This window comes from Erinaceus europaeus, chromosome 4, assembly GCF_950295315.1.
Source record: "Erinaceus europaeus chromosome 4, mEriEur2.1, whole genome shotgun sequence".
Lineage (NCBI taxonomy): Eukaryota > Metazoa > Chordata > Mammalia > Eulipotyphla > Erinaceidae > Erinaceus > Erinaceus europaeus.
Window position 1 is genome coordinate 5,269,574 of NC_080165.1, and position 26,385 is coordinate 5,295,958.

The window sequence follows — 26,385 nt, forward strand, 5'->3', positions numbered from 1 at the left end:
GATCTGGGGAGTCTGTCCCCCTGGGATCTGGGGAGTCTGTCCCCCTGGGATCTGGGGAGTCTGTGTCCCCGTGGGATCTGGGGAGTCTGTCCCCGTGGGATCTGGAGAGTCTGTGTCCCGTGGGATCTGGAGAGTCTGTGTCGCCGTGGGATCTGGAGAGTCTCTGTCCCCGTGGGATCTGGAGAGTCTGTGTCCCCGTGGGATCTGGAGAGTCTGTGTCCCCGTGGGATCTGGAGAGTCTGTGTCCCCGTGGGATCTGGAGAGTCTGTGTCCCCGTGGGATCTGGAGAGTCTGTCCCCGTGGGATCTGGAGAGTCTGTCCCCGTGGGATCTGGAGAGTCTGTCCCCGTGGGATCTGGGGAGTCTGTGTCCCCGTGGGATCTGGAGAGTCTGTGTCCCCGTGGGATCTGGAGAGTCTGTCCCCGAGGGATCTGGAGAGTCTGTCCCCGTGGGATCTGGAGAGTCTGTGTCGCCGTGGGATCTGGAGAGTCTGTGTCCCCGTGGGATCTGGAGAGTCTTTGTCCCCGTGGGATCTGGAGAGTCTGTGTCCCCGTGGGATCTGGAGAGTCTGTGTCCCCGTGGGATCTGGAGAGTCTGTGTCCCCGTGGGATCTGGAGAGTCTGTGTCCCCGTGGGATCTGGAGAGTCTGTCCCCATGGGATCTGGAGAGTCTGTCCCCGTGGGATCTGGAGAGTGTGTCCCCGTGGGATCTGGAGAGTCTGTCCCCGTGGGATCTGGAGAGTCTGTCCCCGTGGGATCTGGAGAGTCTGTCCCCGTGGGATCTGGAGAGTCTGTCCCCGTGGGATCTGGGGAGTCTGTGTCCCCGTGGGATCTGGAGAGTCTGTGTCCCCGTGGGATCTGGAGAGTCTGTCCCCGAGGGATCTGGAGAGTCTGTCACCGTGGGATCTGGAGAGTCTGTGTCCCCGTGGGATCTGGAGAGTCTGTGTCCCCGTGGGATCTGGAGAGTCTGTCCCCGTGGGATCTGGAGAGTCTGTCCCCGTGGGATCTGGGGAGTCTGTCCCCGTGGGATCTGGGGAGTCTGTGTCCCCGTGGGATCTGGAGAGTCTGTGTCCCCGTGGGATCTGGGGAGTCTGTCCCCCTGGGATCTGGGGAGTCTGTCCCCCTGGGATCTGGGGAGTCTGTGTCCCCGTGGGATCTGGGGAGTCTGTCCCCGTGGGATCTGGAGAGTCTGTGTCCCGTGGGATCTGGAGAGTCTGTGTCGCCGTGGGATCTGGAGAGTCTCTGTCCCCGTGGGATCTGGAGAGTCTGTGTCCCCGTGGGATCTGGAGAGTCTGTGTCCCCGTGGGATCTGGAGAGTCTGTGTCCCCATGGGATCTGGAGAGTCTGTCCCCGTGGGATCTGAAGAGTCTGTCCCCGTGGGATCTGGAGAGTCTGTCCCCGTGGGATCTGGGGAGTCTGTGTCCCCGTGGGATCTGGAGAGTCTGTGTCCCCGTGGGATCTGGAGAGTCTGTCCCCGAGGGATCTGGAGAGTCTGTCCCCGTGGGATCTGGAGAGTCTGTGTCGCCGTGGGATCTGGAGAGTCTGTGTCCCCGTGGGATCTGGAGAGTCTGTCCCCGTGGGATCTGGAGAGTCTGTGTCCCCGTGGGATCTGGAGAGTCTGTGTCCCCGTGGGATCTGGAGAGTCTGTGTCCCCGTGGGATCTGGAGAGTCTGTCCCCGTGGGATCTGGAGAGTCTGTCCCCGTGGGATCTGGAGAGTCTGTGTCCCCGTGGGATGTAGAGAGTCTGTCCCCGTGGGATCTGGAGAGTCTGTCCCCGTGGGATCTGGAGAGTCTGTCCCCGTGGGATCTGGGGAGTCTGTGTCCCCGTGGGATCTGGGGAGTCTGTGTCCCCGTGGGATCTGGAGAGTCTGTCCCCGAGGGATCTGGAGAGTCTGTCACCGTGGGATCTGGAGAGTCTGTCCCCGTGGGATCTGGAGAGTCTGTGTCCCCGTGGGATCTAGAGAGTCTGTCCCCGTGGGATCTGGAGAGTCTGTCCCCGTGGGATCTGGGGAGTCTGTCCCCGTGGGATCTGGGGAGTCTGTGTCCCCGTGGGATCTGGGGAGTCTGTGTCCCCGTGGGATCTGGGGAGTCTGTCCCCCTGGGATCTGGGGAGTCTGTCCCCCTGGGATCTGGAGAGTCTGTCCCCCTGGGATCTGGGGAGTCTGTGTCCCCCTGGGATCTGGGGAGTCTGTCCCCGTGGGATCTGGAGAGTCTGTGTCCCGTGGGATCTGGAGAGTCTGTGTCCCCGTGGGATCTGGAGAGTCTGTGTCGCCGTGGGATCTGGAGAGTCTCTGTCCCCGTGGGATCTGGAGAGTCTGTGTCCCCGTGGGATCTGGAGAGTCTGTGTCCCCGTGGGATCTGGAGAGTCTGTGTCCCCGTGGGATCTGGAGAGTCTGTCCCCGTGGGATCTGGAGAGTCTGTCCCCGTGGGATCTGGAGAGTCTGTCCCCGTGGGATCTGGGGAGTCTGTGTCCCCGTGGGATCTGGAGAGTCTGTGTCCCCGTGGGATCTGGAGAGTCTGTCCCCGAGGGATCTGGAGAGTCTGTCCCCGTGGGATCTGGAGAGTCTGTGTCCCCGTGGGATCTGGAGAGTCTGTGTCCCCGTGGGATCTGGAGAGTCTGTCCCCGTGGGATCTGGAGAGTCTGTGTCCCCGTGGGATCTGGAGAGTCTTTGTCCCCGTGGGATCTGGAGAGTCTTTGTCCCCGTGGGATCTGGAGAGTCTGTGTCCCCGTGGGATCTGGAGAGTCTGTCCCCGTGGGATCTGGAGAGTCTGTCCCCGTGGGATCTGGAGAGTCTGTCCCCGTGGGATCTGGGGAGTCTGTGTCCCCGTGGGATCTGGAGAGTCTGTGTCCCCGTGGGATCTGGAGAGTCTGTCCCCGAGGGATCTGGAGAGTCTGTCACCGTGGGATCTGGAGAGTCTGTCCCCGTGGGATCTGGAGAGTCTGTGTCCCCGTGGGATCTGGAGAGTCTGTCCCCGTGGGATCTGGGGAGTCTGTCCCCGTGGGATCTGGGGAGTCTGTGTCCCCGTGGGATCTGGAGAGTCTGTGTCCCCGTGGGATCTGGGGAGTCTGTCCCCCTGGGATCTGGGGAGTCTGTCCCCCTGGGATCTGGAGAGTCTGTCCCCCTGGGATCTAGGGAGTCTGTGTCCCCGTGGGATCTGGGGAGTCTGTGTCCCCGTGGGATCTGGGGAGTCTGTCCCCGTGGGATCTGGAGAGTCTGTGTCCCGTGGGATCTGGAGAGTCTGTGTCCCCGTGGGATCTGGAGAGTCTGTGTCGCCGTGGGATCTGGAGAGTCTCTGTCGCCGTGGGATCTGGAGAGTCTGTGTCCCCGTGGGATCTGGAGAGTCTGTGTCCCCGTGGGATCTGGAGAGTCTGTGTCCCCGTGGGATCTGGAGAGTCTGTCCCCGTGGGATCTGGAGAGTCTGTCCCCGTGGGATCTGGAGAGTCTGTCCCCGTGGGATCTGGAGAGTCTGTCCCCGTGGGATCTGGAGAGTCTGTCCCCGTGGGATCTGGAGAGTCTGTGTCCCCGTGGGATCTGGAGAGTCTGTCCCCGAGGGATCTGGAGAGTCTGTCCCCGAGGGATCTGGAGAGTCTGTCCCGCCGTGGGATCTGGAGAGTCTGTGTCGCCGTGGGATCTGGAGAGTCTGTGTCCCCGTGGGATCTGGAGAGTCTGTGTCCCCGTGGGATCTGGAGAGTCTGTCCCCGTGGGATCTGGAGAGTCTCTGTCCCCGTGGGATCTGGAGAGTCTTTGTCCCCGTGGGATCTGGAGAGTCTGTGTCCCCGTGGGATCTGGAGAGTCTGTGTCCCCGTGGGATCTGGAGAGTCTGTGTCCCCGTGGGATCTGGAGAGTCTGTGTCCCCGTGGGATCTGGAGAGTCTGTCACCGTGGGATCTGGAGAGTCTGTGTCGCCGTGGGATCTGGAGAGTCTGTGTCCCCGTGGGATCTGGAGAGTCTGTGTCCCCGTGGGATTTGGAGAGTCTGTCCCCGTGGGATCTGGGGAGTCTGTCCCCGTGGGATCTGGGGAGTCTGTCCCCGTGGGATCTGGGGAGTCTGTGTCCCCGTGGGATCTGGAGAGTCTGTGTCCCCGTGGGATCTGGGGAGTCTGTCCCCCTGGGATCTGGGGAGTCTGTCCCCCTGGGATCTGGGGAGTCTGTGTCCCCGTGGGATCTGGGGAGTCTGTCCCCGTGGGATCTGGAGAGTCTGTGTCCCGTGGGATCTGGAGAGTCTGTGTCGCCGTGGGATCTGGAGAGTCTCTGTCCCCGTGGGATCTGGAGAGTCTGTGTCCCCGTGGGATCTGGAGAGTCTGTGTCCCCGTGGGATCTGGAGAGTCTGTGTCCCCATGGGATCTGGAGAGTCTGTCCCCGTGGGATCTGGAGAGTCTGTCCCCGTGGGATCTGGAGAGTCTGTCCCCGTGGGATCTGGGGAGTCTGTGTCCCCGTGGGATCTGGGGAGTCTGTGTCCCCGTGGGATCTGGAGAGTCTGTGTCCCCGTGGGATCTGGAGAGTCTGTCCCCGAGGGATCTGGAGAGTCTGTCCCCGTGGGATCTGGAGAGTCTGTGTCGCCGTGGGATCTGGAGAGTCTGTGTCCCCGTGGGATCTGGAGAGTCTTTGTCCCCGTGGGATCTGGAGAGTCTGTGTCCCCGTGGGATCTGGAGAGTCTGTGTCCCCGTGGGATCTGGAGAGTCTGTGTCCCCGTGGGATCTGGAGAGTCTGTCCCCATGGGATCTGGAGAGTCTGTCCCCGTGGGATCTGGAGAGTGTGTCCCCGTGGGATCTGGAGAGTCTGTCCCCGTGGGATCTGGAGAGTCTGTCCCCGTGGGATCTGGAGAGTCTGTCCCCGTGGGATCTGGAGAGTCTGTCCCCGTGGGATCTGGGGAGTCTGTGTCCCCGTGGGATCTGGAGAGTCTGTGTCCCCGTGGGATCTGGAGAGTCTGTCCCCGAGGGATCTGGAGAGTCTGTCACCGTGGGATCTGGAGAGTCTGTGTCCCCGTGGGATCTGGAGAGTCTGTGTCCCTGTGGGATCTGGAGAGTCTGTCCCCGTGGGATCTGGAGAGTCTGTCCCCGTGGGATCTGGGGAGTCTGTCCCCGTGGGATCTGGGGAGTCTGTGTCCCCGTGGGATCTGGGGAGTCTGTCCCCCTGGGATCTGGGGAGTCTGTCCCCCTGGGATCTGGGGAGTCTGTGTCCCCGTGGGATCTGGGGAGTCTGTCCCCGTGGGATCTGGAGAGTCTGTGTCCCGTGGGATCTGGAGAGTCTGTGTCGCCGTGGGATCTGGAGAGTCTCTGTCCCCGTGGGATCTGGAGAGTCTCTGTCCCCGTGGGATCTGGAGAGTCTGTGTCCCCGTGGGATCTGGAGAGTCTGTGTCCCCATGGGATCTGGAGAGTCTGTCCCCGTGGGATCTGAAGAGTCTGTCCCCGTGGGATCTGGAGAGTCTGTCCCCGTGGGATCTGGGGAGTCTGTGTCCCCGTGGGATCTGGAGAGTCTGTGTCCCCGTGGGATCTGGAGAGTCTGTCCCCGAGGGATCTGGAGAGTCTGTCCCCGTGGGATCTGGAGAGTCTGTGTCGCCGTGGGATCTGGAGAGTCTGTGTCCCCGTGGGATCTGGAGAGTCTGTCCCCGTGGGATCTGGAGAGTCTGTGTCCCCGTGGGATCTGGAGAGTCTGTGTCCCCGTGGGATCTGGAGAGTCTGTGTCCCCGTGGGATCTGGAGAGTCTGTCCCCGTGGGATCTGGAGAGTCTGTCCCCGTGGGATCTGGAGAGTCTGTCCCCGTGGGATCTGGAGAGTCTGTGTCCCCGTGGGATCTAGAGAGTCTGTCCCCGTGGGATCTGGAGAGTCTGTCCCCGTGGGATCTGGAGAGTCTGTCCCCGTGGGATCTGGGGAGTCTGTGTCCCCGTGGGATCTGGGGAGTCTGTGTCCCCGTGGGATCTGGAGAGTCTGTCCCCGAGGGATCTGGAGAGTCTGTCACCGTGGGATCTGGAGAGTCTGTCCCCGTGGGATCTGGAGAGTCTGTGTCCCCGTGGGATCTAGAGAGTCTGTCCCCGTGGGATCTGGAGAGTCTGTCCCCGTGGGATCTGGGGAGTCTGTCCCCGTGGGATCTGGGGAGTCTGTGTCCCCGTGGGATCTGGGGAGTCTGTGTCCCCGTGGGATCTGGGGAGTCTGTGTCCCCGTGGGATCTGGGGAGTCTGTCCCCCTGGGATCTGGGGAGTCTGTCCCCCTGGGATCTGGAGAGTCTGTCCCCCTGGGATCTGGGGAGTCTGTGTCCCCCTGGGATCTGGGGAGTCTGTCCCCGTGGGATCTGGAGAGTCTGTGTCCCGTGGGATCTGGAGAGTCTGTGTCGCCGTGGGATCTGGAGAGTCTCTGTCCCCGTGGGATCTGGAGAGTCTGTGTCCCCGTGGGATCTGGAGAGTCTGTGTCCCCGTGGGATCTGGAGAGTCTGTGTCCCCGTGGGATCTGGAGAGTCTGTGTCCCCGTGGGATCTGGAGAGTCTGTCCCCGTGGGATCTGGAGAGTCTGTCCCCGTGGGATCTGGAGAGTCTGTCCCCGTGGGATCTGGGGAGTCTGTGTCCCCGTGGGATCTGGAGAGTCTGTGTCCCCGTGGGATCTGGAGAGTCTGTCCCCGAGGGATCTGGAGAGTCTGTCCCCGTGGGATCTGGAGAGTCTGTGTCGCCGTGGGATCTGGAGAGTCTGTGTCCCCGTGGGATCTGGAGAGTCTGTCCCCGTGGGATCTGGAGAGTCTGTGTCCCCGTGGGATCTGGAGAGTCTGTGTCCCCGTGGGATCTGGAGAGTCTGTCCCCGTGGGATCTGGAGAGTCTGTCCCCGTGGGATCTGGAGAGTCTTTGTCCCCGTGGGATCTGGAGAGTCTTTGTCCCCGTGGGATCTGGAGAGTCTGTGTCCCCGTGGGATCTGGAGAGTCTGTCCCCGTGGGATCTGGAGAGTCTGTCCCCGTGGGATCTGGGGAGTCTGTGTCCCCGTGGGATCTGGAGAGTCTGTGTCCCCGTGGGATCTGGAGAGTCTGTCCCCGAGGGATCTGGAGAGTCTGTCACCGTGGGATCTGGAGAGTCTGTCCCCGTGGGATCTGGAGAGTCTGTGTCCCCGTGGGATCTGGAGAGTCTGTCCCCGTGGGATCTGGGGAGTCTGTCCCCGTGGGATCTGGGGAGTCTGTGTCCCCGTGGGATCTGGAGAGTCTGTGTCCCCGTGGGATCTGGGGAGTCTGTCCCCCTGGGATCTGGGGAGTCTGTCCCCCTGGGATCTGGAGAGTCTGTCCCCCTGGGATCTAGGGAGTCTGTGTCCCCGTGGGATCTGGGGAGTCTGTGTCCCCGTGGGATCTGGGGAGTCTGTCCCCGTGGGATCTGGAGAGTCTGTGTCCCGTGGGATCTGGAGAGTCTGTGTCCCCGTGGGATCTGGAGAGTCTGTGTCGCCGTGGGATCTGGAGAGTCTCTGTCGCCGTGGGATCTGGAGAGTCTGTGTCCCCGTGGGATCTGGAGAGTCTGTGTCCCCGTGGGATCTGGAGAGTCTGTGTCCCCGTGGGATCTGGAGAGTCTGTCCCCGTGGGATCTGGAGAGTCTGTCCCCGTGGGATCTGGAGAGTCTGTCCCCGTGGGATCTGGAGAGTCTGTCCCCGTGGGATCTGGAGAGTCTGTCCCCGTGGGATCTGGGGAGTCTGTGTCCCCGTGGGATCTGGAGAGTCTGTGTCCCCGTGGGATCTGGAGAGTCTGTCCCCGAGGGATCTGGAGAGTCTGTCCCCGTGGGATCTGGAGAGTCTGTGTCGCCGTGGGATCTGGAGAGTCTGTGTCCCCGTGGGATCTGGAGAGTCTGTCCCCGTGGGATCTGGAGAGTCTGTGTCCCCGTGGGATCTGGAGAGTCTGTCCCCGTGGGATCTGGAGAGTCTTTGTCCCCGTGGGATCTGGAGAGTCTGTGTCCCCGTGGGATCTGGAGAGTCTGTGTCCCCGTGGGATCTGGAGAGTCTGTGTCCCCGTGGGATCTGGAGAGTCTGTGTCCCCGTGGGATCTGGAGAGTCTGTCACCGTGGGATCTGGAGAGTCTGTGTCGCCGTGGGATCTGGAGAGTCTCTGTCCCCGTGGGATCTGGAGAGTCTGTGTCCCCGTGGGATCTGGAGAGTCTGTGTCCCCGTGGGATCTGGAGAGTCTGTGTCCCCGTGGGATCTGGAGAGACTGTGTCCCCGTGGGATCTGGAGAGTCTGTCCCCGTGGGATCTGGAGAGTCTGTCCCCGTGGGATCTGGGGAGTCTGTGTCCCCGTGGGATCTGGGGAGTCTGTGTCCCCGTGGGATCTGGAGAGTCTGTGTCCCCGTGGGATCTGGAGAGTCTGTGTCCCCGTGGGATCTGGGGAGTCTGTCCCCCTGGGATCTGGGGAGTCTGTCCCCCTGGGATCTGGGGAGTCTGTCCCCCTGGGATCTGGGGAGTCTGTCCCCCTGGGATCTGGGGAGTCTGTGTCCCCGTGGGATCTGGGGAGTCTGTGTCCCGTGGGATCTGGAGAGTCTGTGTCCCGTGGGATCTGGAGAGTCTGTGTCCCGTGGGATCTGGAGAGTCTGTGTCCCCGTGGGATCTGGAGAGTCTGTGTCCCCGTGGGATCTGGAGAGTCTGTGTCCCCGTGGGATCTGGAGAGTCTGTGTCCCCGTGGGATCTGGAGAGTCTGTGTCCCCGTGGGATCTGGAGAGTCTGTGTCCCCGTGGGATCTGGAGAGTCTGTGTCCCCGTGGGATCTGGAGAGTCTGTGTCCCCGTGGGATCTGGAGAGTCTGTCCCCGTGGGATCTGGAGAGTCTGTCCCCGTGGGATCTGGAGAGTCTGTCCCCGTGGGATCTGGAGAGTCTGTCCCCGAGGTATCTGGAGAGTCTCTGTCCCCGTGGGATCTGGAGAGTCTCTGTCCCCGTGGGATCTGGAGAGTCTGTCCCCGTGGGATCTGGAGAGTCTGTCCCGTGGGATCTGGAGAGTCTGTCCCCGTGGGATCTGGAGAGTCTGTGTCCCCGTGGGATCTGGGGAGTCTGTGTCCCCGTGGGATCTGGAGAGTCTGTGTCCCCGTGGGATCTGGAGAGTCTGTGTCCCCGTGGGATCTGGAGAGTCTGTCCCCGTGGGATCTGGAGAGTCTGTGTCGCCGTGGGATCTGGAGAGTCTGTCCCCGTGGCATCTGGAGAGTCTGTGTCCCCGTGGGATCTGGAGAGTCTGTGTCCCCGTGGGATCTGGAGAGTCTGTGTCCTCGTGGGATCTGGAGAGTCTGTCCCCCTGGGATCTGTAGAGCCCGTGTCCCCCTGGGATCTGGAGAGTCTGTGTCCCCGTGGGATCTGGAGAGCCTGTCCCCGTGGGATCTTAAGAGCCTGTCCCCGTGGGATCTGGAGAGTCTGTGTCCCCGTGGCATCTGGAGAGCCCGTGTCCCCGTGGGATCTGGAGAGTCTGTGTCCCCGTGGGATCTGGAGAGTCTGTGTCCGTGGGATCTGGAGAGTCTGTGTCCCCGTGGGATCTGGAGAGTCTGTGTCCCCGTGGGATCTGGAGAGTCTGTCCCCGTGGCATCTGGAGAGCCTGGTTCCCCGTGGCATCTGGAGAGCCTGGGTCCCCGTGGCATCTGGAGAGTCTGTGTCCCCATGGGATCTGGAGAGTCTGTGTCCCGTGGGATCTGGAGAGCCTGGGTCCCCGTGGGATCTGGAGAGTCTGTGTCCCCATGGGATCTGGGGAGTCTGTGTCCCCGTGGGATCTGGAGAGTCTGTGTCCCCGTGGGATCTGGAGAGTCTGTGTCCCCGTGGGATCTGGAGAGTCTGTCCCCGTGGGATCTGGAGAGTCTGTGTCGCCGTGGGATCTGGAGAGTCTGTCCCCGTGGCATCTGGAGAGTCTGTGTCCCCGTGGGATCTGGAGAGTCTGTGTCCCCGTGGGATCTGGAGAGTCTGTGTCCTCGTGGGATCTGGAGAGTCTGTCCCCCTGGGATCTGTAGAGCCCGTGTCCCCGTGGGATCTGGAGAGTCTGTGTCCCCGTGGGATCTGGAGAGTCTGTCCCCGTGGGATCTGGAGAGTCTGTGTCCCCATGGGATCTGGAGAGTCTGTGTCCCCATGGGATCTGGAGAGTCTGTCCCCGTGGCATCTGGAGAGTCTGTCCCCGTGGCATCTGGAGAGTGTCCCCGTGGGATCTGGAGAGTCTGTCCCCGTGGCATCTGGAGAGTCTGTCCCCGTGGGATCTGGAGAGCCTGGGTCCCCGTGGGATCTGGAGAGCCTGGGTCCCCGTGGCATCTGGAGAGTCTGTGTCCCCGTGGGATCTGGAGAGTCTGTGTCCCTTGGGATCTGGAGAGTCTGTGTCCCCGTGGGATCTGGAGAGTCTGTGTCCCCATGGGATCTGGAGAGTCTGTGTCCCCGTGGGATCTGGAGAGTCTGTGTCCCCGTGGGATCTGGAGAGTCTGTGTCCCCGTGGGATCTGGAGAGTCTGTGTCCCCGTGGGATCTGGAGAGTCTGTCCCCGTGGGATCTGGAGAGTCTGTGTCCCCGTGGTATCTGGAGAGCCTGGATCCCCGTGGCATCTGGAGAGCCTGGGTCCCCGTGGCGTCTGGAGAGCCTGGGTCCCCGTGGCATCTGGAGAGTCTGTGTCCCCGTGGTATCTGGAGAGTCTGTGTCCCGTGGGATCTGGAGAGCCTGGGTCCCCATGGCATCTGGAGAGTCTGTCCCCCTGGGATCTGGAGAGCCCGTGTCCCCGTGGGATCTGGAGAGTCTGTGTCCCCGTGGGATCTGGAGAATCTGTGTCCCCATGGGATCTGGAGAGTCTGTGTCCCCGTGGGATCTGGAGAGTGTCCCCGTGGGATCTGGAGAGTCTGTCCCCATGGGATCTGGAGAGTCTGTCCCCGTGGCATCTGGAGAGTGTTCCCCGTTGGATCTGGAGAGTCTGTCCCCATGGGATCTGGAGAGTCTGTGCCCCCGTGGGATCTGGAGAGTCTGTGTCCCCGTGGGATCTGGAGAGTCTGTCCCCTTGGGATCTGGAGATTCTGTCCCCCTGGGATCTGGAGAGCCCATGTCCCCGTGGGATCTGGAGAGTCTGTGTCCTCGTGGGATCTGGAGAGTCTGTCCCCCTGGGATCTGGAGAGCCCGTGTCCCCGTGGGATCTGGAGAGTCTGTGTCCCCGTGGGATCTGGAGAGTCTGTCCCCGTGGGATCTGGAGAGTCTGTGTCCCCATGGGATCTGGAGAGTCTGTGTCCCCGTGGGATCTGGAGAGTCTGTCCCCGTGGCATCTGCAGAGTCTGTCCCCGTGGCATCTGGAGAGTGTCCCCGTGGGATCTGGAGAGTGTCCCCGTGGGATCTGGAGAGTCTGTCCCCGTGGCATCTGGAGAGTCTGTGTCCCCGTGGGATCTGGAGAGTCTGTGTCCCGTGGGATCTGGAGAGTCTGTGTCCCCGTGGGATCTGGAGAGTCTGTGTCTCCGTGGGATCTGGAGAGTCTGTGTCCCCGTGGGATCTGGAGAGTCTGTGTCCCCGTGGGATCTGGAGAGTCTGTGTCCCCGTGGGATCTGGAGAGTCTGTGTCCCCGTGGGATCTGGAGAGTCTGTGTCCCCGTGGGATCTGGAGAGTCTGTCCCCGTGGGATCTGGAGAGTTTGTCCCCGTGGGATCTGGAGAGTCTGTGTCCCCGTGGGATCTGGAGAGCCTGGGTCCCCGTGGCATCTGGAGAGCCTGGGTCCCCGTGGCATCTGGAGAGCCTGGGTCCCCGTGGCATCTGGAGAGTCTGTGTCCCCGTGGTATCTGGAGAGTCTGTGTCCCGTGGGATCTGGAGAGCCTGGGTCCCCATGGCATCTGGAGAGTCTGTCCCCCTGGGATCTGGAGAGCCCGTGTCCCCGTGGGATCTGGAGAGTCTGTGTCCCCGTGGGATCTGGAGAATCTGTGTCCCCATGGGATCTGGAGAGTCTGTGTCCCCGTGGGATCTGGAGAGTGTCCCCGTGGGATCTGGAGAGTCTGTCCCCATGGGATCTGGAGAGTCTGTCCCTGTGGCATCTGGAGAGTGTTACCCGTTGGATCTGGAGAGTCTGTCCCCATGGGATCTGGAGAGTCTGTGTCCCCGTGGGATCTGGAGAGTCTGTGTCCCCATGGGATCTGGAGAGTCTGTCCCCTTGGGATCTGGAGAGTCTGTCCCCCTGGGATCTGGAGAGCCCGTGTCCCCGTGGGATCTGGAGAGTCTGTGTCCTCGTGGGATCTGGAGAGTCTGTCCCCCTGGGATCTGGAGAGCCCGTGTCCCCGTGGGATCTGGAGAGTCTGTGTCCCCGTGGGATCTGGAGAGTCTGTCCCCGTGGGATCTGGAGAGTCTGTCCCCGTGGGATCTGGAGAGTCTGTGTCCCCATGGGATCTGGAGAGTCTGTGTCCCCGTGGGATCTGGAGAGTCTGTCCCCGTGGGATCTGGAGAGTCTGTGTCCCCATGGGATCTGGAGAGTCTGTGTCCCCATGGGATCTGGAGAGTCTGTCCCCGTGGCATCTGGAGAGTCTGTCCCCGTGGCATCTGGAGAGTGTCCCCGTGGGATCTGGAGAGTGTCCCCGTGGCATCTGGAGAGTCTGTCCCCGTGGCATCTGGAGAGCCTGGGTCCCCGTGGCATCTGGAGAGCCTGGGTCCCCGTGGCATCTGGAGAGCCTGGGTCCCCGTGGCATCTGGAGAGTCTGTGTCCCCGTGGGATCTGGAGAGTCTGTGTCTTGTGGGATCTGGAGAGCCTGGGTCCCCATGGCATCTGGAGAGTCTGTGTTGCCGTGGGATCTGGAGAGTCTGTGTCGCCGTGGGATCTGGAGAGTCTGTGTCCCCGTGGGATCTGGAGAGTCTGTGTCCCCGTGGGATCTGGAGAGTCTGTGTCCCCGTGGGATCTGGAGAGTCTGTCCCCGTGGGATCTGGAGAGTCTGTCCCCGTGGGATCTGGAGAGTTTGTGTCCCGTGGGATCTGGAGAGTCTGTGTCCCGTGGGATCTGGAGAGTCTGTGTCCCCGTGGGATCTGGAGAGTCTGTGTCCCCGTGGCATCTGGAGAGTCTGTGTCGCCGTGGGATCTGGAGAGTCTGTGTCCCCGTGGGATCTGGAGAGTGTCCCCATGGGATCTGGAGAGTCTGTCCCCGTGGCATCTGGAGAGCCTGGGTCCCCGTGGCATCTGGAGAGCCTGGGTTCCGTCGGATTTGGAGAGCCTGTGTCCCCGTGGCGGCCGGGCAGAGGCCGCAGGAGAAGGCAGTGGGCGAGGGGCTGGGTCGCTTTCCGGGACTCGGGACGTTGAGAAATCCTCTGAGCAGACACTCCAGGCTTCGCCCACAGCAGCGGCGTCTCCCAGAGGACTTTGTCGCTCTCCTCTCCCGTGGCCCTTCGTTCTCCCCAGCCGTCGCAGCCGACGCGCTCTCTCTCAGACGGCGGGTGATTCAGGCTGGTGGCGTCTTGAAAAGTCGGGGCGGGCTCTTTTCGGCTGAGGGAGGGCGACGGCTCCGTGGCTTTGGAGCGTGGCAAGTCAGTGAGCACGTGGCAGTTACCACTGTGTTCTGGATCCGGACATTAATATAGATTTAAAGTACTTCAGGACTACTGGCAAGATCGTATTTGTAGAAGCTAAATGCGTATGATGGGATAAATATAAACAAAACGTCCATATCATCGTCGACGGGAAGAAAGTAGTGTTTCTCTAGCCGTCCTCCTTGAGACGTGCGGGACAAGCCTGGGTACGGCGAGGCTGAGCACAGGCCGTCCGTCATCAAGCAGCACAGCTTGCAGAGCGCCCGCCGCCCGGGCTCCCGGGCCACAGAGGGCAGGGCAGGGCAGCGGGTCTCTCGCTCTCTCCTTCTTTCTCCTGGTCTGTATCTGACATTTTAAAATAATGGAGAAGAATCTGCTTAGGTAGGGAGAATTGCACAGCTGCGATGCCCTGGCACCACACACGTCACGGGAAGCAAGAACATACTGAAAGGTGATCACAGGTTTCTGTAAGGCCTAGTGAGGGCTTCCTATTAGAGGGCCGCCAAGAGGGAAAGGTTCGGAGGAACAGGAAGAAGACGATGCGGGTGTTTTCAACGGGGCTCCTCTTGTGCAGGTCTCGTACTCTACCTGCTAAGCCACCTGCCAGCCCACAGCAAAGATTTGGAAGAACAAGGATACTCAGTCTGGGGTGCTGGCCATGCTAGGCACAGTGCTCGGCTTTTCTGTCTTGGGAGCGTGACAAACTGGGTGTTCTTGTCCCCGTTCGGAAATGTGGGAACTAGATCCTTCACCGTTTAGGAGGCCTGCCCCGCACGTCAGAGTCGGCAGAGGAAGCTGAGACGCACACCTGCACGCCCAGGCGTGTCAGACCTCAGTACATGTCTCCCTCACCTGGTCGTCGTGCCTTCATGGCCGAGAAGCTGCGGCCGGGGAGGTAGCACGCAGGCCCCAGCGCCAACATAAACCAGAGCCGAGCGGGGCTCTGGTAAAAAGTTAAATGGGTGCTATTTTTTAAGTAATGGTGATGACAGAAAACGGTTATCTGACCACCTGGAGCTGCTGTAAGAAAACACTACTGAGTGGGCCGGGAGGTGGCACAGTGATGACGCTTCAGGCTCGCGAGCATGGGGTCCCGAGTTCTATCCCCGGCCGCACATGTGTCAGATTGATGTCTGGTTCTTTCTCATAAATAAATAAAACTTGAAGAAGAAAGAAAGGAAAGAAAAATAAGAGAATGCAGTCATACATTTAAAAAAGAAAGAAAGAAAGGAAAACACTACTGATTCTGACCTTTGAAGCAGTTATTTCTCAGCTGTGAAGCCTGGAAGCCCAAGCGAGGGTGATGGGGTGATGAGGTATTATCTCGAGGGTGATGGGGTATTATCTCGAGGTTGGTAGGGTATTATCTCGAGGGTGGTGGGGTATTATCTCGAGGGTGATGGGGTATTATCACGAGGATGGCAGGGTATTATGGCGAGGGTGAGGGGGTAGTATCACGAGGGTGAGGGGGTATTATGGCGAGGGTGAGGGGGTATTATCACGAGGGTGAGGGGGTATTATGGCGAGGGTGAGGGGGTATTATGGCGAGGGTGAGGGGGTATTATGGCGAGGGTGAGGGGCTATTATGGCGAGGGTGAGGGGTATTATGGCGAGGGTGAGGGGGTATTATGGCGAGGGTGAGGGGGTGTGAGGGTGAGGGGGTATTATGGTGAGGGTGAGGGGTATTATGATGAGGATGAGGGGTATTATTGTGAGGGTGAGGGGTATTATGGTGAGGATGAGGGAGTATTATGGCGAGGGTGAGGGGTATTGTGAGGGTGAGGGGTATTATGGCGAGGGTGAAGGGGGTATTATGGTGAGGGTGAAGGGGGTATTATGGTGAGGATGAGGGGGTATTATGGCGAGGGTGAGGGGGTATTATGGTGAGGGTGAGGGGGTATTATGGCGAGGGTGAGGGGTATTATGGTGAGGGTGAGGGGGTATTATGGTGAGGGTGAAGGGGGTATTATGGTGAGGGTGAAGGGGGTATTATGGTGAGGGTGAAGGGGGTATTATGGCGAGGATGAGGGGGTATTATGGCGAGGGTGAGGGGGTATTATGGTGAGGGTGAGGGGGTATTATGGCGAGGGTGAGGGGTATTATGGTGAGGGTGAAGGGGGTATTATGGTGAGGGTGAAGGGGGTATTATGGTGAGGGTGAGGGGGGTATTATGGTGAGGGTGAGGGGGGTATTATGGTGAGGGTGAGGGGTATTATGGCGAGGGTGAAGGGGGTATTATGGTGAGGGTGAGGGGTATTATGGCGAGGGTGAGGGGTATTATGGTGAGGGTGAGGGGGGTATTATGGCGAGGGTGAAGGGGGTATTATGGTGAGGGTGAGGGGTATTATGGTGAGGGTGAGGAGGTATTATGGTGAGGGTGAGGGGTATTATGGTGAGGGTGAGGGGGTATTATGGTGAGGGTGAGGGGGTATTATGCTGCACCCTTGTGCATGCCTGTTTGCCCTGGATGCCGCATCTGCCCCCCGCCCTCAGTCTGTTCTGTCCCAGGAGCCAGGCGGCCGCACAGTTGTGGAGAAAAAGCCTCAGTCAAAACAGAGCTGCTTGCGTTTTGGGCGAGTAACTGCTGTATCCTGTTCAGTTTGGCGTACTTGGGAGAAGGGGAGGGCCGTGGCCCCCACCCCCTCCCCCTTTGACTTCAGTTCTTCTTTGTACTTTTTTTCTTTAACTTTTATTTATAAAAAGGAGGCACTGGGAGTCAGACAGTAGCACAGCAGGTGAAGCGCATGTGGCAACGAAACACAGGGACTGACATAAGGATCCTGGTTCACCTGCAGGGGAGTCTCTTCCCAGGCGGTGAAGCAGGTCTGCAGGTGTCTATCTTTCTCTCCCCCTCTCTGTCTTCCCCTCCTCTCTCCATTTCTCTCTGTCGTATCCAACAACGACAACATCAATAATTACAACGACAATAAAAAACGAGGACAGCAAAGTGGGAAATAAAGAAAGAATGAAAGAAATCAGTCTGGGCGCACTTAAAAAAAAAAAAAAAACACTGACTAAACCATAGGATAAGAGGGGCACAACTCCACACAGTTCCCACCACCAGAACTCCGTATCCCACCCCCTCCCCTGATAGCCTCCCTATTCTTTATCCCTCTGGGAGTATGGACCCAGGGTCACTGTGGGGTGCAGAAGGTGGAAGGTCTGGCTTCTGGAACTACTTCCCTGCTAAACATGGAATTTAGCAGGTTGATCCATACTCCCAGCCTGTGTCTTTCTCGTACTTTTAAAAGTTAAGTTGTAAAGCCAGCAAAGTAGAAATCGGCACGACAGGGAAAGGGGTTGCAGCAAGTCCCGAGACATGAGGTTAAGGAGCAGGTGTGCAGCCCCAGCGTTTCAGGACAGGTGTACATGGGGCGATGCTGGGGCTCACGCGGGTGACTCAGCCAGGAAGGTAAGCTACCAAGCTACCGGTTCTCCCTCGCTAGCTCGAGGACTCAGCGATGCAGACAAGAGACATCGGGGAGAATTGGAACACTTACATTTATTAGAAGGTGGGCTTGGGTTTATATAGGGATGCAGACAAAGAACATTTTTCAAATACGACAGAAATTACAGGTTTCTTAAAGGTCAGCTTGCCCCTGTGGTAGGGGGCTGGTATGACAAGAATTGATGAGATACATAAAGGCCAAGATAATTAGTCTCCTGATGCAGGCATTTAATTACCCAGAGGCATTTGAGAGGAGAATAGGGGTTGAGCCAGTTAAGGCGAGATAGAGAGAAGATAAGCAAGGCTTGGTGCACATCGAGGACATCAAAGGGCGCTGCTAGGAGTGTGTGATAAGCTGTGTTCTCCTCTGTGATCAGAAGGTGAGGTGAACTTGGAGTGAATGAACCTTAAAGCAGACAGCCATGTGGCCTGCAGCTAGGGGAGAAGCTGAGATCTCTGTGGGCTTGAGAGTCTGATAAGGGGAAATTGAGTCTGAGAGACATTTTCCCCTTCACTCATTCGGTGAGAGAGGCTAACAAGCCCGGTGTCTTTCCAGACCTCCATCCAAGGATGGGAGAGCTCCCCCTAGCTCTACCAAGCTTTCACATAGTCCCACAGGGAGGGGCTAGCGGTGCCCTGGGAGAGCTCCTTAAAATGCAGATTGCCAGGCGCGCTCCTTGTCAGAACGCCACAGAGTTTAGACACATGCCGATGTCTGCCCTTCTAAGCACAAGCGCATCAGGGCATTTTTGACTCTAATATGGCTTAAAACCACTTGAGGGACTTTATAAAAATACAGAATTTTGGGAGCCGGGCGGTAACGCAGCGGGTTAAGCGCAGGTGGCGCAAAGCGCAAGGACCGCCATAAGGATCCCGGTTCGAATCCCGGCTCCCTACCTGCAGGGGAGTCGCCTCACAGGTGATGAAGCAGTTCTGCAGGTGTCTGTCTTTCTCTCCTCCTCTCTGTCTTCCCCTTCTCTCTCCATTTCTCCTGTCCTATCCAACAATGACAACAACAATAATAACTACAACAATAAAACAACAAGGGCAACAAAAGGGAATAAATAAATAAAATAAATATAAAAAAAGAAAAAAAATGCAGAATTTTTCCCAGATGCTGTTCCGGCCCACAGTCCATTAATTCATCTGGTGAACATTGAGTCCCTGTTATGCTCCAGGGTTGTGTGCTGGAAGGTAGCATCATACAAAAGAGAACATTTGGGAATTTTTCAAGGAACTTGATATGTAACCTTGGAGGCTACATTTTTACCCAGTACCCCAATTTATGCTCACTTAAGTCGGACAGGAAATCCACATGAAGAGACCTGACAGGGTACTGGAGAATTCTGCATGCAGGACTGACTGACAATCTCCCAGCATGTTAGAATATGGGTCAGAAGGTTGCAAGACCAGAAACGGAGGAGAGTTAGGAAGTTGTCGAGCCAGTTAGTCAGTGTCTGGGTGAAGACAGAGGGAAAAGAGTGGGGTGAAGCGACAAACAGAAAATGATTCTTAAAGAAGATCAGAGGAATGCAGGGTTTGGCGACATGGTGGATTGAAAATTATCTTGATAGTTTTTCAAGTCTTATTGAAATGATTAACCTTTTAAAAAGTCACATGTAGGGGCCAGGCAGTAGCGCAGCAGGCTAAGCGCAGGTGGCACAAAGCACAAGGACTGGTGTAAGGACCCCAGTTCGAGCCCCCAGCTCCCCTCCTGCAGGGGAGTCGCTTCACAGACACTGAAGCAGGTCTGCAGGTGTCTTTCTGTCTGCCTTTCTGTCTTCCCCTCCTCTCTCCGTTTCTCTCTGTCCTATCCAACAACAACAACATCAATAAGATTAACAACAACAATAGACAACAAGGGCAACAAAAGGGAAAAGGTGGCCTCCAGGAGCGGTGGATTCGTGGTGCTCACCGAGTCCCAGCAACAACCCTGGAGGCAAAAAAAAAAAACAACTCACATGCAAGATTTTCCATCTAGGAAGAGAAAACAAAGTGACAGTTTTTAAGAAACTGACTTGATAAATTGGAAGGACTGGCAGGGCAGGTAAAGTAGCTCTCTGAGATAGTGTGCTGCTTCACCGCATCTGTGCCTCGGGCTGGGGCCCATGAGGCTGAAGGAAGCTTCAGTGCTGTGGTGTCTCTTCACACACACACACACACACACACACACACACACATATACATTCATACACACACATTCACACACACACATATACACACACACACACACACACATATACACACTCACACACATATTCACACACATACACACACACACACACACACACATAAACACCCTCTCAAAAAAAAAATTCAACTTCTGAAAATATATTTTTGCCTCTCCAGTCATGTTCTAAAAGGTAAACATAAAAACGCCTTACATTCACTTCTTCAGATATTGAATGAATCATTTGATTGTTCATAAAGTCATACTTTGAGAAGAAACTCTAAATTCTTGTGATTACACCTTTTCGTTTTATAAATGAAGAAATAAGAGTCCTAGTGAGGAAGGAAGGGACTTGCCTGGAGCTCTAGCGAGGGGTTCTCTGCCCTGAGTGTTACTGCTCTAGGTCAGCAGGTCTGACAAACCCAGACTCAGTGAATTCAAGGTCTGAGAGCTTAGGTCAACTGAGCCTTGCCATAGAATCCCATGAAGTGTTAACACAAGAAAAAGCATCGATTTTTGGAATCTTAGCCTAACTCCTTGTGTTGGTTTGCTGGGCTTGGCATAAGAATATGACAGGTTGCCTGATGTCCGCAGCAGAGGGGGCAGTCCCACACATCTGGGAACTTGACGCCCAAGATCCAGACGTCGGGGCAAGGTTTGTACTGTCTGCGGGCAACACAGAAATCCCTGCCAGTGCCTTTTCCCCGGTTGTAGTTGGCTGTCCACTCCTTGTGTCTTCATCTCTTCTCTCTGTGCCTGTGTGTTGCTGGATTCCGCCATTCTTTAAAGGTTCATTTTATTGATTACAAATCAGGGAGAGTTTCACACGAGACGGAAGAGAAAAAGAAGCGAGGGCCCACTGTGGTCTGCAGTCCTGGGAGTGAGTGGGAGGCCGGGGGCTGCAGTCATGCAAGCCAAGCCTTCTACAGGTGAGCCCGATGCTCCTCCCTTCCTCCTCCTCCTCCTCCTCGCCTTCCTCTTCCTCGTCCTCCTCCTCCTCCTCGTTGTTTTGAGCACTGCTGAGACCTAGTTTCTTTCATTTTTATTCCTTCAGGGGCCAGCACTATGAATCCACTGCTCCTGGCGGACCTTTTTTATTGGACAAGACAGAAATAGAGAGAGAGAGAGAGACACCTGCAGAGCTGCTTCACCACTTGTGAATCAAGCCCCCTGCAGATGGGGAGCCGGGGGCTCGAACTGGGGTCCTTGCCATGGCCCTTGAGCTTCACACTCTGCGCGCTTGACCTGGTGCGCCCCGCCTGGACCCCTGATATGCTTTATGGTTGTGCCGGGCGGACCTGGGCATCCGTTCACAGCCGCCCAAGTCTTCTGTGTGCCCTTTGCCCTGTCTCCCTGACCCCAAGTTTCCTTTTTTTTTTATTTTTTTTTATTTTTATTTATTTATTCTTTTTGTTGCCCTTGTTGTTGTTTTTATTGTTGTAGTTATTATTGAAGTCATCGTTGTTGGATAGGACAGAGAGAAATGGAGAGAGGAGGGGAAGACAGAGAGGGGGAGAGAAAGACAGACACCTGCAGACCTGCTTCACCGCCTGTGAAGCGACTCCCCTGCAGGTGGGGAGCCGGGGGCTCGAACCGGGATCCTTCCGCTGGTCCTTGTGCTTAGCGCCACCTGCGCTTAACCCGCCGCGCTACCGCCCGACTCCCCCCAAGTTTCCTTTTATTGACACCAGTCCTGTTGGGTTAGGATCTAGCCTGCGGACCTACTTTCAGTTCTATTTACATTAAATCGTACAGTTAATTAGAGTCTGAGAAGACACTGTTCCTCTGTCCCGCATTTTCCACCCATGTCTCTAACGGCTTACGTCCGTTTAGCTGTCTGCCTTTCTTTCTGCCTCTCTGCACGTGCGTGTTGCGCCGGACATCTATGCGAACAGATACCGGGTAGGGGGCTTGGCACAGTAGCCGAAGGGTCAGATGTGCTGGCGTGGCCCCTCAGTGCAGCCCCAGCACGTGCCACAGTGGCGCTGCCTGCCTCTGATTCTCCCCTCTGCCTTCATTTCTCTCGCTCTCTTTTATAAGTCTTGGGGTGGGAGAGAGAGCTAGTGGCTATACAGAAAGATGCTGCCTCCAGCAGCATCGGGTGGCGGTGCACTGGCTTAAGCACATAGTATGAAGCGGAAGGATCCTGGTTTGAGCCCCCAGCGCCCCACCTGCAGGGGTCGCTTCACAGGCAACAATACAGTTCTGCAGGTGTGTCTGTCTGTCTTTTTCCCCCTCCCCCCTCCCTCCCTCTCTGTCCCCCCCTCCTCTCTCTGTTTCTCTCTGTCCCATGAAAAAAAAGTGGCCTCCAGGAGCAATGGATTCGTAGTTCAGACACTGAGCTCCAGCAGTAACTCTGGAGACAAAAAAAAAAAAAGAGAAAAAAGACTTTCATGCCTGAGGCTCCAAGGTCCCAGGTTCAGTCCTGCACTGCTTTAAGCCAGAGCTGAATAGTGCTCTGGTAAATCATTTAAAGAAAATGAAATATATAATTAATAAATAAATATTAAGTGGGGGGGACAGACAACTTGGTGGTGTGCATGGTATGACATTATGCCCCTGTTTTAAATGATGTTGTAAATCAGTAATACAAAATAAATAATGCAGAAAACCTCCAGAAGCGGCATAAGAGATCACTTGCCATTTCACCGGTCAGCAGTGATCATTACTTCTCACACGGCAGAAACCTAAGTCCATGTTCTTTTCTGTGCCTGCTTCTACTAGCAAGCAAAATTTACAGGATCATAGTTTAATCATATAACAATATAACACATTTTTTGACGTCATTAACTACTCGGCATTGTGACTTTTAACAGCCACATAAGCTTAAATGGTACGGCTGCCCCAAAGACGCTGGCTGCAGTGCAGAATGTTGATTGCCCAGGCTTGACGTCCCAAGAGCCAGAGCTAGGCTCTCTGTGTGTCTCCCCTCCTCTCTCTCTCTCTCTCTCCATCTCTCTCTCTCTCTGTCTCTCTCTCTCACACACACACACCTAATAAAAAGATTGTGTGAGTAGCCTACAATTTATTTAAATGACTTCCTGCCATTGAACTTTTAGACCATGGCCAGTTGACTATAAAAGGTTTTACAGAGGGAGTCGGGTGGTAGCACAGTGGGTTAAGAGCAGGTGGCACAAAGCGCAAGGGCCAGCGTAAGGATCCCAATTCGAGCCCCCGGCTCCGCACCTGCAGGGGAGTCGCTTCACAGGCGGTGAAGCGGGTCTGCAGGTGTCTGTCTTTCTCTCCCCCTCTCTGTCTTCCCCTCCTCTCTCCATTTCTCTCTGTCCTATCCAACTACAAGGACAACATCAATAATAACCACAGTAGCCATAAAACAACCAGGGCAACAAAAGGGAAAAAACTGGCCTGCAGGAGCAGTGGATTCATGGTGCAGGCACAGAGCCCCGGCAGTAACCCTGGAGGCAAAAAACATATGAAAAGGTTTTACAGACTTTGAGAGCATTTTTTTTCTGTCTCTTCGAATCTAGTCTTTATTAACCCACCTGTCACTGGCTTTTAAATACCAAGTCCTGCCCCCCCATTTGTGTCATGTTATTTATTTTTAGCATTTAGTTGACTTTTTAAGGTCATGATTTACACACAATTCTATAAGGTTTTCAATTTTTTACTTTTCACTACATTATATTTGGATACAACAGGTTAAATGTCGCTTGTAGTCTTTAATCCTCTAGCTGTACTAATACAGTATATTGTTTGTAAAAATTATTTTAGGAATATACGTTTTGGGGAAGTACGGACAGAAGAAAATGAGAGAAATCCAGGAAAGGGAGGCCGCAGAGTACGTTGCTCAAGCACGCCGCCAGTATCACTTTGAAAGTAACCAGAGGACGTGCAATATGACAGGTAAGGCTCCTCCACGTCCTCCTCGTTCAGCCCCAGCGGCATGTGTGTGGGAAGGACAAGGGGAGGGAGAGTGGTGGGTCTGGCCATAGTCGTATTATCTGCGGAAACACATCATGTAATGTGGGTTCAAAACCAGTACAGGCTGACAGACGATGTCCACGCCTGTTCACTCATTTTATTTATCTTTGTGTACTATATTTATTCATTTATTTACTGGATAGAGACAGCCAGAAATCAAGAGGGAAGGGAGAGAGACACCCGCAGCCCTGCTTCACCACTCAGAAAGCTTTCCACGTGCAGGGACTGGGGGGCGGACTCAAACCCGGGCCCTTGCGCACTATAACATGGGTGCTGAACCATCACCCGGCGCCTCGCTTTATTTATTCAGCAAACAGATGCAGTGCTCAACACTAGAAAGAGGACAATTAAAAAAAATTTTTAAAAACCTCACTTTCAGAGTTTGTATGTCAGTGAAAGAAAAAAATGTCAAACAACAAGTGAAGTGAAGCTCTGTGACGGGGGTGACGTTCTGTCGGGACATTCAGGAGAGGCAGGTCTCTGAAGAGGTGACGGGTCTGTGGGACAGGAAGAAGCCTGACACGTTCTGAAACCAGCAAAAAACTCGGGCTGAGGAGACCGTACAGTGGTTTGTGTACCACGCTCTTAGGTCTGAGGCCTCAAAGGTGCCAGGTTCAATCCTTGTCACCACTGTGAGACAACTGAATAGCTGAACAGAGCTCCAGTGTCTCTGTTTCTGTCTCTGTCTCTCTGCCCCCCCTCCGTGTGTGTGTGTGTGTATGTGTGTGTGTGTGTGTATATATATGTGTGTGTGTGTGTGTGTGTGTGTAGATACACATACCTCATTACAATAAAATACTTAGTCTGTGTGGCTAGAGCCGAATGAGCAAAAAGACAGGAAGCAGACCTCATGCTTTGGGGCCTTGTAAACCATTGTGGGTGGGTTGACTTGGATCCGTCTTAGAATATGGCCTGTATACAATTTCACTAAAAGGGCAGGGGAGACAGCATGACAGTTTATAAAAAAGACTTTCAAGCTTGAGACGCCAAGAAAGAAAAAGAAAAGGGAGAAAAGTTTACTTAGCTCATGCTCCGTTTGTAGCTAAAAAGACCGAGGGTCTCTGAGCATGTAGACTTCTTTCTTTGATCGTGCCCGAGAAGCTACTGGAAGCAGCGTGGCAGGCTGCTCTCTTGCCGTGCGCCCGCCGGACTCCCAGTGCAGGATACTGCTCCACGCGAGTGGGTGCCCTGAGGGTGTCACGTCCCTTATCAGGCCCGAGGCTTCCCATGCGAAGCGTCTCCTCACTCCGAGCTATGCCTGTGCTCTGTGTCCTTTCCACTCGTATATGTCCCCAGACGAAGTCCGTTTCTCCATGCCGGCAGTCACGTCACCGGCGGCTCTTCCGTTGTGTTTGTGTCACAGTGCTGTCCATGCTCCCGGCGCTGAGAGAGACCCTGATGCAGCGGCTCAGTTCCGAGAGCCTCACGGCCCTGCTCAAAAACAGGTAACCCCAGTCTCGGCACCCCGTCTGCACTGCACTGCACTAGGTCGCTGCCCTCTGCCAGCTTCAGATTCTCTTGTTCATGAGCGCTCAGTGGCTGACTGTGAATGATGCAAGAGTTAAGGTAAACGTTGTGCCATTTAGAGAATTCACACTGTGTATGTGAAGCGCACGTTTTTACTTGCTTAGTCTGCAAGGGGGGGAGACTTAGAAACAGTGACCAAATGGCGGTGAATGTGTCGGTGAAGCTTTAATATCTGAAGACGCATTCCCCCAGATGAGGGGCCAGAGTTCAGAGAGTCAGGTGACTAGGGTTCTGCTTCGAGACTTGAACACGATGAGCCCAAAGAACTTTTTGTATCAAAAAAGTAGATCCAGAGCAAGGACTGCAAGGGCTGGATAAGGGCAGGAAACTGGCAGACTTTCACGATGACTCTTTAGTCACTATCAGGCCACCCCATCAGCTGAGGCCCTAATTGGGGAGTCCTGAGATTCCCAAACAGACGTGATGGGCCTAAACCTCGAATAAATCCCTCTCTCCATTGTTACTGGTCATTCCTATCAGGAACAACACAATAGACCCCTTTGTGGGCCCTATAGGACCTTGCCCTCAACTTGGATCAACAACAGTAGAGAGTGTTCCAATCCTCCAAAGGGAGGCTGGACAACATACTCTATGCTTCACCTGAGGAAGATGGGTCCTGATATTGGGGCAGCTTGGAATGTCAGTTGGTCCAGCCTGTGTGGAGAGCAGTCTGGAGAACTCTCACAAGGCTAGACATGGACCTTCCATATGACCCAGTAATTCCTCTCCTGGGGTTATACCCCAAGGACTCCATAACACCCAACCAAAAAGAGGTGTGTACTCCTATGTTCATAGCAGCACAATTCATAGTAGCTAAAACCTGGAAGCAACCCAGGTGCCCAACAACAGATGAGTGGCTGAGAAAGCTGTGGTACATATACACAATGGAATACTACGCAGCTATGAAGAAAAACTGACCTTGCCTTCTCTGACCCATCTTGGATGAAGCTAGAAGGAATTATGTTAAGTGAGCTAAGTCTTTTCCCTTTTTTAATGACAGACGTTTTCTACTCCTCTAGGAGCATGAAGCTAGGCTTTCCTCATTCTCAGCATCACAACCACACTCTGCCTTTTGTCTAGATAGATAAATCTAGTTTCTGCTAAAAAACAAACAAACAAACAAAAAAACGGAAGGTTACATGAGAATATAACAGTAAAAATTGTGACTGGCCACTGAAATGACACTTTTTTTTATTTACCTTTTATGGGATTTTTCTGCAGTTATCCTATAATAAAATATTAAATGTAGAGCTTCAAGTTTAAAGTTTTTGTTTAATTATCATGGTTGATGTTTTTTTCCTTTTAATTTTCTGATATTTTTTCTTTAGGCCTTCCAACAAGATAGAAATCTGGGAGGATCTGAAGATAATAAGTAAGCTGGCATAGTCTTCTTAACAGATTTATGGAGGACTTGATGCTCTGAGACGTCACTGACTCTTTTTCAGCCACCTCAGGAAGTTGTTGCCCAAAACTTTTCTGCGTCGAAAAAGCACTAGGGACAGTCCCCACGGCTTTGTCTTTGATGAGGAGAGGTGTCGGCTTCCTTCCCATCACTCCCACTCACCCCATGACATACTGACTGCAGTCTGACGCCCACTCTGTCCGCCCCAGCTCACCTCACAGGGATCCTCAGTAGCTTCTGTGTTGCCCCGTACCTTCTGCCAGACTCATAAATCCACATCTTTATTCTCTCCTATATTTTAAACACCGCCCTAGAGGCTGCGACTCTTACTCTGGGGTTTTCCCCTTCCTAGGCCGTTCCCCACCCCTGTGCTAGGCCCATCCTCTCCTGCCACTGAAGCCTGGAGCTCAGCGATCAGCCCTTTCATTCATTCTGAACAAGCTCTTAGTTCTGAGTTGTAAGACTGCTAC

At 55.7% G+C, this 26,385-nt stretch overlaps 1 protein-coding gene across 1 annotated transcript in view; it reads left to right on the forward strand.

Moving 5' to 3' along the window:
• PEX3 (peroxisomal biogenesis factor 3) overlaps nt 1-26,385 on the forward strand; it is a 43,326-nt gene that overhangs the window by 1,658 nt on the left and 15,283 nt on the right. The window contains exons 2-4 of the mRNA XM_060188674.1: nt 22,777-22,908; nt 24,350-24,431; nt 25,842-25,885. Coding sequence (XP_060044657.1) covers nt 22,777-22,908; nt 24,350-24,431; nt 25,842-25,885 — 258 coding nt within the window. The remainder of the gene's footprint in view (nt 1-22,776; nt 22,909-24,349; nt 24,432-25,841; nt 25,886-26,385) is intronic.